Genomic DNA, 13,667 nt, shown 5'->3' with positions numbered 1-13,667 from the left:
AAAAGTTGTGGGAAAAGTACCCAATGTCAATAATTTGTCCCTCCGTTACAACCCTTGACGTTAAATCAAATGACATGCCACGTGTCATAATCTGATAAGTTTGACTGAATTAAAAAAATTAAAAATCTCTCTCTCTCTCTCTCTCTCTCTCCGATCTGATATTTTCTCGTAATCCATTTCATGAAGCTTTGCCTTCTAAACTTAGCCTTGGCCACGGGTTCCGAAGCGATGTCGTTTTTATTATTATTAGCACGGTCATCCTTCTCCGGGAACCAATTTACAACGAAGGTGGATGGAGTTTTGCTGAGAAGATAGCTAGAAGAGTCGTCGCGGCGGGTCTTGGGATCATAAACATCGGCGGAGTTTCTTCGACGACCTAACTCGTTACTATTTTTCTTGTTGGCATTATTGGTGGTGGTGTTATGGGTAGAGCAAGAAATGCTTTTTTTTTTTTTTATTATCATTTTGGAAGTGGTGAGGCTTGGGGTTTATGGGCAATAGTTCGGAGGAGCAAGGGACGAAATGGCTGTTGAGAATCTTGTGCATCGTCGAAGAGCTTGAACTTGAACGAGGGCTGTTTTGTTCGAGAAGGGTTTTATGGCTTCGTCGGACGAGAGAGAGAGAGAGAGAGAGAGAGAGAGAGAGAGAGAGAGAGAGAGAGAGAGAGAGAGAGAGAGAGAGAGAGAGATTTTGATTTTTTTAATTCAGTCAAACTTACCAGATTATGACATGTGGCATGTCATCTGATTTAACGTCAAGGGTTGTAACGGAGGGACACATTATTGACATTGGGTACTTTTCCCATAACTTTTCAAGTTTGGGTACTTTAAGTGTTACATGCCGTAAACATTGAGTGTTTTTGCCGCCATTTCCTAAAAAAAATATTAATAAAATATTTAAAAGTTTTTCCCAATTAATAATAGTTGATGGTCGTTAAATACTGTACTTCTATGTAATTTTTCAAATTTTTCTGATATATATGTACCAAAAATTATCGATTAAATTGGAACTTAACTACAACTAAAATAGCATTTCCGATTTGTACAAGAGCTGGTTTTTTTTTACTCCATAGTACATAACTAACTAAAACTCTCAAACAATGATATATTAAAAAATTTATAATATTATTTAGAAATAAATTTATCAATTTAGTAACCGCATGTCTGTGTATAATATACACTTTTCTTGTTTGACACGGTACTGTTACAGAAATTTCATGATAAATCATCATGTCCTCTCAGGTCGAAAGCCGGATCCAAATGTCGATCGAACCATCTTGATAAATAAAGGAAGCTGTAGAAAAATGAAAAGCCCGACAGGGACAGAAGACAGGAAAACAGTCGGGGCAACAATCCATTTCAGCCTCTCTTCGAGCACGATCGAAAGAGTTGCTCCAAAAGAGACCATCACTGTCGTTATTGCCAGGAAGAGAGACGCAAGGCCTATGACCAGCCTCTTCGGTAGAGACTCCATGAAATCTTCTTCCGCGTAACGAGCGGTCATGATTGACAGGAACATCAAAACTGAAGTTAGAGAAGAAAAGAGCGCGAGGGCATCCGAAACAGCAAACACCAAGAACGCATCGGTCCATAGGAAGATCGGGATCCCAGTTTCGCTCTTGTTGCCTCCAGGGACCTTAAAAGCTGCCGCGAAAACAACCGTCGCGATCAGAGTCGAGACGATCATGCACGAGTTTGATGTGTCCTTCATCCATTTCTCACCTGCCTCGGCTAACCCTTTGTGCTCCTCCGAGAATAACTCTCGTGGGGTTTTTCCTTCTCCGTTTTTCTTTGTTCTAAAGTAAGGATGAACTAATTTCTCAACCTCCTGAAAAAATAGTACGGCCCGAATTGAACAATGTCTCAGTATGAACACAAAACTCGTAGGGCTATGTCAGGAAGTCATGGACGCAAGTAATTGTAAAACAGTAGAATTTGGTTGAAATCTGATTTTAAAATGATTATCAGTATGCTAGTCTATAAAAGATAGGATTGAAGCGAATAAATGCTACAGATCTTTTCAAAGTTTGAAATCTGTCTCTGTACTCTAATTCATTCAATATTTATTTCATACGAAGATAAAGTTCTTATCGGGTGAGAAGAACCAAAAATACCTTGAACCACTTCATCTCTTGTTGCATTTGTAAAGCGGCACCGGATACGGCTGAGAGTTGCTCGAAAGGAGCCAATTTTGCTGCATAATGCATTATGGTGGTCCCAGATGCGGTTACCTGGTCTGACTGTATTTTGTTGCGTGCATTCTTTTTGCACAAAAGCTTGAAGATGTTTTCCCGCCGATTTTCTACGGCGGTGTGAATTGGGAATTTGTCGCCTTCCAATGATACCCACATTAGATCCGGGCAGATCTGAAACATTATCTCTAGAATTTCTATTATTCCAAGAGATGTGGCTTGGTATAGAATGCCTCCTTTGTTGATGAAATAATCGGTCAGGAAACCATTTGTTTCGCTAATCTTTGCGCATACGTGCTTAAACAATTTGACTGCACAGTAGTGTTTATGTTTTGCTCTTTGAAGTCGCTTGATGCAACTTGGCGCTTCGTATGAAAAAAATAGAGAGAGGAGATATAAGTACATACTAGGCAGCTTAGAGCATTAACCTGGTGTCAAGTATACATGAAAAAAAGAGTAAATGGGCGTGAAGTCAATTTCATACGTACTTAGGTGTCTGATAGATGCAAAAAAAAATCTTCGTGGCAGCTGCAGAACTGCGAAGAAACCAATTCTACTGTCAGTCAAAATTTGTTGCAATTATATTTAGGTGCAAAAAAAAAATAATGTTAACTTTATGATACCTTGATGTAAAAATTTTGTACATTTTACTGGATATTGTTGAGAAACTTCCGCTCGAGATTCCTCCACAATACTTCTCACATAGTCCGGAGCTTCGTAACTCTTTTGTGTAGGTATAACTTATGAAGCATAGAAAATATAAATGACACATTAAATGCAAAAAAAAAAAAAAAAAAAAAAAGCAAGAAAAAAAATTAAAATTTAAAGGACTGTAGAGGATATAAACAATTACCACCTACTAATCAAATTCTACATACCTGAGTAAATTAAACTTTCCCAAAATCCGAGCTTCGTTCCACTCAAGAAGTTTGAAGGAGTGACTGCTAAGAGAGAGAGAAGTGAAGCACCCTCTGCTGTGGTAGCAGTAGCCAAGCCATCATATTTTTTAAGTAGGTACAACAAAATGTCTGCACAAGTAAAAGTTCAATGCACGAATGATCACTGAAAGCCAAAAACTCTACCCATAGGCTTTTGGCTTCATGTTTGACACAAATTGGCAGGAGTGGCTCTAGTCCAAGTTCAGGCTCAAGGAAGAAAAAACTCTTGGTGCCCCATTTGTACAAGAAAATAAAAAACCGTGGACCCTTTGGGTATGATCAGCAATAGTAGTATGATCAGCAATTATGGTTCTTTGATTAGTAAATGAAGTAATGAATTGTTTCATTTTAGTATTAATCAAAGAACCATAATTGCTGATCATACCAAGAGAGCCTGACAAAACGAGCATAAGAACGAGGTCCATAGCAGGGGTACCCGTGAAAGGGCTGCCTGGTTCGTCATCCGTCACCATGGTCAGGTACCACAGAACATCATAGTTCCCATACACAAATCTCGATGCGACAAGAAGCGGAGTTTGTCCCTTGTGATCTAGGATGTTGGTCAAACCACGATTCTTCTTCACCAGAGCCGCGGATGCCCTCACGCTGCCGGCAATGGCAGCATGGTGGAGGGCCGTGTAGCCCGCCCCATCCTGCAATTCGAGATCGTCCCCCGAAATCAGGCTATCCATTTCCACCATTCTCTCGACGAACTCGTGGCGGCCTTCCCCGGCCGCAACGTGTAAGGCTGTCATTGAGTTCCGCGTGATTCTGGCAGTGGCCACGGCAGGATCATCTTCTAAGAGTTTCTTCGCGGCTTTCCAGTTTCCTTTAAGAGCAGCGAGGAACATGGGCCGGTAGCGATCTTCCGGGTTTATTTGCAATCATTGACAAAGTTATTTCTTTAGAAAAAGGGAATTGGGCAATCTTTTCGTATGTAAACTGCTTACCTGTGCCTTGATGGGAAGTGGTAGCATCACCTTCGGGTTCTGTAATGTTGCTAATACTCACTGCAGATTCATCAAGAGCCATATGTAGTGTCGCTTTTGAACAACAAAACTTTGGGTGATCAAGAATGAAAAGACACCGTGAGCTTCATCTACAGCTACACACAGTGGTACTTCGTTTGCTATCTGTTGACAAATCTTCCAAGATCCAATATCAAGAATAAGAACAATAATTTTTCACTTATTGACTTTTGTATATTTAATATGAGGTCTTGTTATATTTGGTACAGGAAGTCACCTTATTTACATGGAATTTTGAGACCCATGATTACATATTAGATCTAATATTAGAAAGGGAAAATATCAATAGTATCCTTCGTGTTTAATCGAAATGCGAGATTTATCCCCTCTATTTCTAGAAATATCAGACATATCCCTTTAGTTTAATATAAATGACATATACATCCCCTAAAAAAATGTTATATTACAAATATCACCCTTTTTCGTTTATTTTTTACAAAAAATAATTTGAACTCCCCAAAATACCCTTAATGAAATAATTTTTTATTTTCTATTCTATATAAAAAAAAAATAAATTAAAAAATTTCTTTATAAAAAGTTAAGGATTTTTTTTATAAAGAGGGATTTTGATTTTTTTTTAATAAAATAGTAAATAAATATTTATTCTATTAAGGATATTTTGAGGAGTTCAAATTATTTTTTTGTAAAAAATAAACGAAAAGGGTGATATTTGTAATATAACATTTTTTTAGGGGAGGTATATGTCATTTATATTAAACTAAATGGATATGTCTGATATTTTTAGAAATAGAGGGGATAAATCTCGCATTTCGATTAAACACGAGGGATAGTTTTGATATTTTCCCTATTAGAAAACATGTGATCAAGGTCAGTGAACAAAATGTCATGTGGCAACTTGGGACCACTACCCAATTCAGTGGTAATTGAAACTAATAAACAATCTTGAAGTCTACCAGTTGACTTCTATTGTTTAGATCTCAATCTTGTCATAATTAAATCTTCACGCTCTTCAGCAAAAAAGGAATAGTTAGTAAACAAAAACAGGATGAATGGAAAGAGAAAAAAAAAAAAAAAAAAAAGAAGCGTCATTTCGATCCCCTAGAATCGGGTTGAATTACAAAACATACTAATGTTGAATTACAAAATTAAGGGTTAATATGGTGGGATCTGATGGCGAAAAGTGAATTCAAATGTTGATTGTACCATACTAATAAACAGAGGAAACTGCTGCAAAGCAAATATAGTGACTGGAAAAGAGGCAACCAAGATAATTGGGACATAAATCCAATCTAGTCTCTTCTCAAGCGTAATGGAAATTGTGATACCCAAAGCTACCATCATTGTTGTAATTGCAGAGAAGAGCAAAGCCAAGCCTATACACATCCTTCTCGGTAAGGGTTTGAGGAAATCTTCTGTGTCGTACCTCGAAGTTAATATCGAAAGAAATGTCAAGACAGAAGTTAGAGAAGAAACTAACGCGAGAGCATCGGAGACTATGAAAACCAAGAGCGGCTTGGTCCATATGAAAACCGGAACGTTGTGTCTTTGGGGGACCGTAGAAGCAGCCGCGAACATAACCGTCGCGATCAAACTCGAAACGAACATGCAACACTTGGAAGTGTTTTTCAACCACTTTTCACCAGACACAGCCAAGTCTTTGTGCTCCTTTACAAACAGCTCTCGTACAACCGTCCTCTCTTCGATTGTCAACATCAACGAATAAGGGTCAACTAACTTCTCCACTGTCTTAATACAAGAAAACAGAAATGAATTTTATCAGATACACATAGTTAAGACCAATAAAGTACAATTCTTTGGTATTGTTTTTCTCACCTTGAACCACCAAACCTCTCTTTGCATTTGAAAGGCTGCGCCGGGTATTTGCGAAAGCAGTGGGGAAGGAGGCAAATTCGCTGCCAAACGCAAGATGTCCATAGCTCCCGATCTAGCTTCAGGACCGTAATCTATTACTAGTAAATTCTTCTCCCACAAAAGCCTGAAAATCTTCTTTTGCCGATGCTTAATAGCTATGTGTATAAGGGACAGAGTACCGTCGATGCGGACGTTTATGAGATCGGGACAGAGTTCGAGTATTATAGTCAGAACCTCAACTAGGCCGGTGGATGTGACCTCGTAAAGGAGATCAGCATCGTTAAGAAAATAGTCTGTGAGACTACTGTGTTTTGAGCAGACTTGTTGGAACAATTTGAGGGCACAGTGATGTCTAAGTTTCATGTCTTTGAATCTCTTGATGCAACCAGGTGCTACGAACAATACCAAATGTTGTAAGTTTTACTGAGCTTTCTAAGAAAAATAAACTATAATCAGCACGAAGAGGTGATTGTATTTCGTACTGATTCGTCTCGAAACTACGTGGATCAACCTCCAGAACCTATTGATTAGCGCTGCGCAGTAGAAGAAACTGATAAAAATGATTAGGAGCTTGCAAGACAAATTAATCATGATTGAGATTTTTATTTTAATCCGTACCGTAGTCCTCTACACTGTCCACAGCTCTGCGAGAACGCTCAACAATGGATGTCACAAAGTACGGTGGTTCATTTCCTTGTTGAATAGGGATACCATCTGAAAATTAAGACCAATGCTTCAAAATTCTGCAAAAATTAAATTACAGCGGTAGAAGTTCTTACAATATAGACAGCGCTCCCAAAATCCAAGCTCGTTGCCGGAGAAGAAATTGGAAGGAATGTGAACCAAGTCAGAAAGAATCGAAATCCTCTCCAGAGTAGCCAAGTTAGGATAATCCAACAGTAAATACAACAAAACGTCTGCAAAACATTACTTGCTCAATTTTAACTTAATCAGAAACCCTAAATTCGACGATCGATATCAGTGGTCGTTACCAAGATAACCTCCGGCGATGAGCATGCGAACGAGTTCCCCGGCGAAAGGCCCAGTAAAGGCACGGCCGGGACTCTCGTCCGTGGTCGAGAGAGCGAGGAACCACACCAGATCGCTGCCGGAGACATACCTGGCGGCGGCGAGGAGCGGAGTGATGTTCTTTCCGTCCACGGCGGCGACCAAGCCCGGCTCTCTCCGGACCAGAGCCGCCGCGGCCTCCAGGCTCCCTCCCACGGCGGCGTGGTGGAGCGCCGTTTGCCCCTCGGCATCGAGCGCAGCCACGTCACACTCACAGGCCGATGAGGAGAGCATCTTCTCCACGAACTCGCCGTGCCCCTCACCGGCCGCCACGTGTAGCGCCGTCAGGGATAGTAGGGTGATCGCTGAACTCGCGGCGTTTGGATTTTGGGTCAGAAATCTTCTGGCGGCTTCCCAATCTCCTTCCAGCGCAGCTCTGTACAACGGCACGTAGTGATCTGGTTTTTCAGCCATCGATCACCACCAGAAGAATAATGTATTAATGACTGTTTGTGAGGAACCAAGTGTCGTACAGGAATTCGGTGAAAGCTTACCGAAGTTTACGGCATTGTTAGGCATATTGATTCCGGTTTTTTTTTTTTTGCGTTGATTATGTCGGTTTAACACCGACGGATATCTGCTTCACACAATTTTATTTTAATTTAACCGCTGTAAAGTTAAAATCGGAAAAAAATAATAATAATTATATGACACGTCAGAATGACTATTTTGCAATCGGAAACTTGATAAGCAAGTTTGATAAAACACGTGATTTGAAAACCAAACCATGTTTTGGTTCTCTTAGAAAAATCAAGCATCTCACAATGTAAAATGTTCAAATTACCCTTAAATGATTTTTTTTTTCAAAATCAATCCTTCACTCACTCACTCCCCTTCCCTTCCCTTCCCTCACGTGTGGTTTTTCAATTCTGAAACAAAAAAAACGCACAGCCCTCCCATACCTTCCCTTTTCAATTCAAAACCCAAAAAAAAAAAACCTGCTCATCCCGTCCCAAACCCCCACGCACGGCCAACCTCCACGCACGGCAAACCCCCACGCACGAATGGGTAAGTTTCGATCCCTAATTCGACGAGTTTTTGTATTTTATGTGTTTGATTTCCTGAAAAAAAAGAGTTTGAATTCGTCATGTTGGATCCAGAAAAAAGTTCGAAATTGTTGTCTGTAATTTCGAACTTTATAGCTGTTATTTCGATTGCATTTCGAAGGTTACGATGCCCACGCCCTAATTCGTTTAAACTCAAATTTTTTTAGCCTTCTATGTAGTTAAACAGTTGAGAGAAGAAAAATGGGTAAGTTTCGATCCCTAATTCGATGATATTTTGTAAGAGAGATGTTTGATTTCCTGAGAAAAAGAGTTTGAGTTCGTCATGTTGGATCCAAAAAAAAGTTCGAAATTGTTGTCTGTAATTTCGAAGTTTATAGCTGTTATTTCGATTTCATTTCGAACTTTTTAACTTGAAATTGCTGTCTGTAATTTCGAAGTTTATAGCTGTTATTTCGATTTCATTTCGAACTTTTTAACTTGAAATTGTTGTCTGTAATTTCGAAGTTTATAGCTGTTATTTCGATTTCATTTCGAACTTTTTAACTTGAAATTGTTGTCTGTAGTTTCGAAGTTTATAGCTGTTATTTCGATTTCATTTCGAACTTTTTAACTTGAAATTGTTGTCTGTAGTTTCGAAGTTTATAGCTGTTATTTTGATTTCATTTCGAACTTTTTAACTTGTACAGATTTGACTTCTAATGTATACTTTTTAACTTCTTAACAGGTTCAAACGTTAATATATGTTGTTTATTTGATGGTACTTGGGTGAACAAAGGTACAAAATGGGAATATACTAATGAATCGCGATTCGAACTGCGTGCACTCGCGAAAGACATATCTCGGGCGGAGCTATTAATCGCTATGTACGAAGCTTTTTGTGTCGATGAGTCGTTATACGATTTGAAACTTGTTTATTTGTTTCCACAATTTTGGAATGTTATTTAAGAGATTTTAGGTTTTCTGAGAAGTACATTTCGAATATTTTAGTTGATCTAATATTTATGTTTCAAACGCTTTGTTTTAAGCACGCGAGTATCCTTCATGCTATACCGGTTGTGTATCCAGAGTGTTATCACGGGATCTGCTACCAGCATCTAAGTATGAATGTTGCTCATGTGTTCAAAACCGATGTTTGTGGCCCAGAGATGTATGGCGCATGTTATGCTTGGAGAAAATCTGTTTTTCATGCTCAATTTGAGAAGCTAAGGTGTAAAGATCCAAACCTTGCTAAATATCTGGAAGACAGTTAGTTTATGTGCTTGATTTCAGACATTTCATAGTATTTTTGTAATGGATTTCAGACATTTCAATTATTTTATGAGTTTGATTTCAGAGTTTTCAGTTAGTTTATGTGCTTGATTTCAGACATTTCAGTTCATTTTTGTAATGGATTTCAGACATTTCAGTAATTTTTTGTCAAGGATTTCAGAGTTTTCAGTTTGTTTATGTAATGAATTTCAGACATTTCAGTTATTTTATGTGTTTGATTTCAGAGTTTTCAGTTAGTTTATGTGCTTGATTTCAGACATTTCAGTTCATTTTTGTAATGGATTTCAGACATTTCAGTTATTTTTTGTCAAGGATTTCAGACATTTCGGGTTATTCATGTATACATTACAAACCAAAATATTATCCAAAAAACTAGTCTCCAAAACTACCAAAGTAATTATCAAGAAACATTACAAACCCAATTTTCATCCAAAAAACTAGTCTCCAACACTATCAAAGTAAATTTCATCACCCCTTTTTCAGGCTTTTCAGTTTGGCTGTGTTCAACGGAGTGTAATCATCATGCTTTATGGGCCGCTTGCTATTTCTCTTCGAAACTACACAATCCAACATAAAATAATTAAAAATCACATAAACCATGAAATATAGGCAAAACAGTTTGAAAATTGAGAACTTACCATAGACGCGGACAGATTCTTTCGCCGGAGGGTTGACGAAGTCGTCGTCGTCGTCATCGGGGACTGCCACAGAGGTTGCCGTCGTGGGGGCTGCCACGGTGGTTGCCGTCTCTTTCGCCGGAGGGTTGACGAAGTCGTCGTCGTCGTCAACGGGGGCTGCCACGGTGGTTGCCGTCACGGGGGCTGTCACGGTGGTTGCCGTCTCGGGGGCTGCCACGGGGGCTTCCGCCTCGGGGGCTGCCGTCTCGCTTGCCGTCTCGGGGGCTGCCGTCTCGCTTGCCGTCTCGGGAGCTTCCATGGTGCTTGTCGTCTCCGGGGCTGCCACGTTGCTTGTCGTCTCGGGGGCTGCCATCCCTCCGTCATCATCGTCTTCATCTTCTTCCTCTTCATTGCTGCCGTCACCTTCATCCTTGTCTTCCTCACCATCATCGTCTTCCTCTTCATCATCTTCATCGTATAACGACTCATCGACACAAAAAGCTTCGTACATAGCGATTAATAGCTCCGCCCGAGATATGTCTTTCGCGAGTGCACGCAGTTCGAATCGCGATTCATTATTATATTCCCATTTTATACCTTTGTTCACCCAAGTACCATCAAATAAACAACATATATTAACGTTTGAACCTGTTAAGAAGTTAAAAAGTATACATTAGAAGTCAAATCTGTACAAGTTAAAAAGTTCGAAATGAAATCGAAATAACAGCTATAAACTTCGAAACTACAGACAACAATTTCAAGTTAAAAAGTTCGAAATGAAATCGAAATAACAGCTATAAACTTCGAAACTACAGACAACAATTTCAAGTTAAAAAGTTCGAAATGAAATCGAAATAACAGCTATAAACTTCGAAATTAAAGACAACAATTTCAAGTTAAAAAGTTCGAAATGAAATCGAAATAACAGCTATAAACTTCGAAATTATAGACAACAATTTCAAGTTAAAAAGTTCGAAATGAAATCGAAATAACAGCTATAAACTTCGAAATTACAGACAACAATTTCGAACTTTTTTCTGGATCCAACATGACGAACTCAAACTCTTTTTCTCAGGAAATCAAACATCTCTCTTACAAAATATCATCGAATTAGGGATCGAAACTTACCCATTTTTCTTCTCTCAACTGTTTAACTACATAGAAGGCTCAAAAAATTTGAGTTTAAACGAATTAGGGCGTGGGCATCGTAACCTTCGAAATGCAATCGAAATAACAGCTATAAAGTTAGAAATTACAGACAACAATTTCGAACTTTTTTCTGGATCCAACATGACGAACTCAAACTCTTTTTTTTCAGGAAATCAAACACAGAAAATACAAAAAATCGTCGAATTAGGGATCGAAACTTACCCATTCGTGCGTGGGGGTTTGCCGTGCGTGGAGGTTGGCCGTGCGTGGGGGTTTGGGACGGGATGAGCGGGTTTTTTTTTTGGGGTTTTGAATTGAAAAGAGAAGGTAAGGGAGGGCTGTGCGTTTTTTTTTTGTTTCAGAATTGAAAAACCACACGTGAGGGAAGGGAAGGGAAGGGAATGGGAGTGAGTGAGTGAATGATTGATTTTGAAAAAAAAATTCATTTAAGGGTAATTTGGACATTTTACATGGTGAGATGCTTGGTTTTCCTAAGGAAACCAAAACATGGTTTGGTTTTCAAATCACATGCTTTATCAAGCTTGCTTTATCAAGTTTCCCTTTGCAATCTAACATTTCAATTGACTTTTTTTTTTTTTAGGAACGTGGGCGGTGCCACGGAGATTTCATAAAAGCCCTCACGTATGGCGGAGGAAAACCGTGGTCTTCTTAGTTCCTGTAATTTTTTTTATTAGAAAAATAATATTAAAACTGTTTAATTAATTTTAAAAAGAGATCTTGTTTCTCAGGGTTAAAGCTGTGTATGATCCGATTCGATATAAAACCGGTCTCCAAACTAGATCAGATGTTTTGGAATGTCTAACTCATTAATTAAATGTCTAACTCAAATTAGTTCATTCAAATCTTTTGGAATTATATAAAAAAAATAAACCTAAAAATTTAAGACCAGACTGGTCTTATCCGGTCTAAATCGCGATCTATAAATTTTCAAACAAGACCAGACCGGATTAGACAAAAATCTTTTTAAATCGGACCGACGGTTTAAAAAACCGATGCTCCGGTCCAGTTTACGATTTTCCTCCAGTTAACAAGAGTGATTCGTCACTATATATTTTCTGCTATGAAGAATACGCAATGCTACGGTCAATAGAAAATAGTGTGTCAGGCTGATAACAATTTCGGAGGCTGCTGAATTTCAAGCTGCCATGAAAATTGCAGCGGAGAAGACTCTAGTCAATGAGTGAAGATCAAATGGACGCCTCCGGTCAAGTCCTCTTATGTACGCTATATTACTGAGTGTATCGCGATGTGAAAATGAAGTTGGGCCTTCGTTTTGCCAAGTTGTACGGACTCGCCATAGACGTGGTGGAGAGTGATTGTCTCCTCGCAGTGAAAGTAGTTGGGTCACAGTTCCATCGACGGTGGATGTTATTAATGTGGAGATTCGGAAGCTGATAGGTGAGTAAGGCGGTGGTACGTGTAAGTTTGAACGTCGTGAGGAGAATAAAGTTGCCCATTCGCTCGCTCACGAAGTCACAAAACTTACGATCGATGTTTGTTGGCTCTACGAGTGTCCAACCTGTTATAGCCGATTTGGTTGACATTTTTTAATAAAATGGGTTATTTTTATTAAAAAAATTGAAAAGGGCAAATCAGTCGCTTTGCTTGAGCATATCAAGCAATCACAAAGCCATTTTCTTTTTAAAGCTCTCGTCTTCTTCCGGGGTATTTTCTCCAATATCCATGTCCGTACATGCTAATGGAGATTTTTCTTACAAAGAAAAACTCACACGACGCAAGCGCACGTGCCGTCAAGTAGTAAATGTGCAAAAGACACGAATATCGATGCCACGAGAAACTCGCCTATTTTTCGATATAAACTAACTTGAAAATCTTTAAGAGTTATGAAAATGTATAAAGTGGGGTTTTTTATTTGAAATTAAATAAAATGCAAACAATAACAAAATAAATAAAACAAAGTCTTGACAAATGATAATGAGAGCAAAGAGGTGCAACTTCATTGGGTTCTTTGATTCGGTTGGTTCTAAGGATTCTCTTATAGTAATGGCTATTGTTTGGGTAAACCTAGTCTAATTCCCTCTTGAATACCCATTAATCTCTCTCAAGTAGAAACGGACCTAATTATTTGATGAATTTACACCTCTCGGCTTGGATCTTATTAAAAAAAACAATTGCATTTGCTACGAGATTTTAAACAACTACACAAACTCTCTAGTCTTTCATAGGTATTTGGGTGGGAGAACGAGTTTAGCAGACTCGATTATCTCATCTCGGTGTCTAAACGGGTCCAGAGATTCACTACCTATAGTTAGCTAAGCCAAACAATGATATTAACCACCTCAATTCTCTTGATTACCACAAACCAAACAACATTTAAGCAAAAACCTAGAATAATCTACTAACTGAATCAATTCACCCAATTACATTGCACCCCTCCTATGTATTTAGTTACTCATGAATATGATTAAGCAAAACAATATTGAAATGAACATGAGCATAAACACAAGGAGAGACATTTTCATTCAATAATCCACAAAAAATATTCAAATCCAAAAAATATCTAAAATAGTCTCAATCAAGATCAA

The 13,667-nt window shown here is 38.6% G+C and overlaps 2 protein-coding genes across 4 annotated transcripts; both read right to left on the bottom strand.

Moving 5' to 3' along the window:
- Positions 1–1,055: 1,055 nt before the first annotated feature.
- Positions 1,056–4,644, bottom strand: LOC149400088 (uncharacterized). Of its 2 annotated transcripts, XM_089610901.1 has the most exons (8): positions 4,375–4,644; positions 4,080–4,274; positions 3,515–3,994; positions 3,070–3,219; positions 2,815–2,931; positions 2,680–2,727; positions 2,114–2,556; positions 1,056–1,827 (listed from the first exon to the last, which is right to left on the bottom strand). In XM_089610901.1, exons 2-8 carry the CDS (start codon positions 4,159–4,161, stop codon positions 1,228–1,230), a joined length of 1,920 nt encoding a protein of 639 aa, XP_089467027.1. In that variant the 5' UTR covers positions 4,162–4,274; positions 4,375–4,644; the 3' UTR covers positions 1,056–1,227. The 2 variants fall into 2 exon arrangements, with proteins under 2 accessions (XP_089467027.1, XP_089467028.1); XM_089610902.1 differs by having other exon boundaries at positions 3,566–3,994; positions 4,080–4,644.
- A 135-nt stretch (positions 4,645–4,779) lies between these two features.
- LOC149400087 (uncharacterized) lies at positions 4,780–7,619 on the bottom strand. Of its 2 annotated transcripts, none has more exons than XM_089611078.1 (7): positions 7,553–7,619; positions 6,983–7,456; positions 6,770–6,907; positions 6,609–6,704; positions 6,473–6,523; positions 5,952–6,382; positions 4,780–5,864 (listed from the first exon to the last, which is right to left on the bottom strand). In XM_089611078.1, the coding sequence occupies exons 1-7, from the start codon at positions 7,575–7,577 to the stop codon at positions 5,271–5,273; spliced, it is 1,809 nt and encodes a 602-aa protein (XP_089467204.1). In that variant the 5' UTR covers positions 7,578–7,619; the 3' UTR covers positions 4,780–5,270. The 2 variants fall into 2 exon arrangements, with proteins under 2 accessions (XP_089467204.1, XP_089467205.1); XM_089611079.1 differs by having other exon boundaries at positions 5,722–5,860.
- Between the last annotated feature and the right edge of the window lie 6,048 nt (positions 7,620–13,667).

This window comes from Urtica dioica, chromosome 4 (genome assembly GCF_054948205.1).
Source record: "Urtica dioica subsp. dioica isolate 48M chromosome 4, U.dioica_male_clone48M_v1_H2, whole genome shotgun sequence".
Lineage (NCBI taxonomy): Eukaryota > Viridiplantae > Streptophyta > Magnoliopsida > Rosales > Urticaceae > Urtica > Urtica dioica.
The sequence above is the reverse complement of the archived record's forward strand: the minus strand, read 5'-3'. Positions and strand labels throughout refer to the sequence as shown.

Excerpts from the sequence above, each read along its gene's own strand:
- LOC149400087 (XM_089611078.1), bottom strand. The coding sequence starts at position 7,577 with ATGCCTAACAATGCCGTAAACTTCG. Across the intron at positions 6,705-6,769 it reads TTGGGAGCGCTGTCTATATT|ATGGTATCCCTATTCAACAA; the intron begins GTAAGAACTTCT and ends CTTAATTTTCAG. Across the intron at positions 5,865-5,951 it reads GAGAGGTTTGGTGGTTCAAG|ACAGTGGAGAAGTTAGTTGA; the intron begins GTGAGAAAAACA and ends TCTTGTATTAAG.
- LOC149400088 (XM_089610901.1), bottom strand. The coding sequence starts at position 4,161 with ATGGCTCTTGATGAATCTGCAGTGAGTATTAGCAACATTACAGAACCC. Across the intron at positions 3,995-4,079 it reads CACTTCCCATCAAGGCACAG|ATCGCTACCGGCCCATGTTC; the intron begins GTAAGCAGTTTA and ends TAAACCCGGAAG. Across the intron at positions 2,728-2,814 it reads TACAAAATTTTTACATCAAG|TTCTGCAGCTGCCACGAAGA; the intron begins GTATCATAAAGT and ends GTTTCTTCGCAG.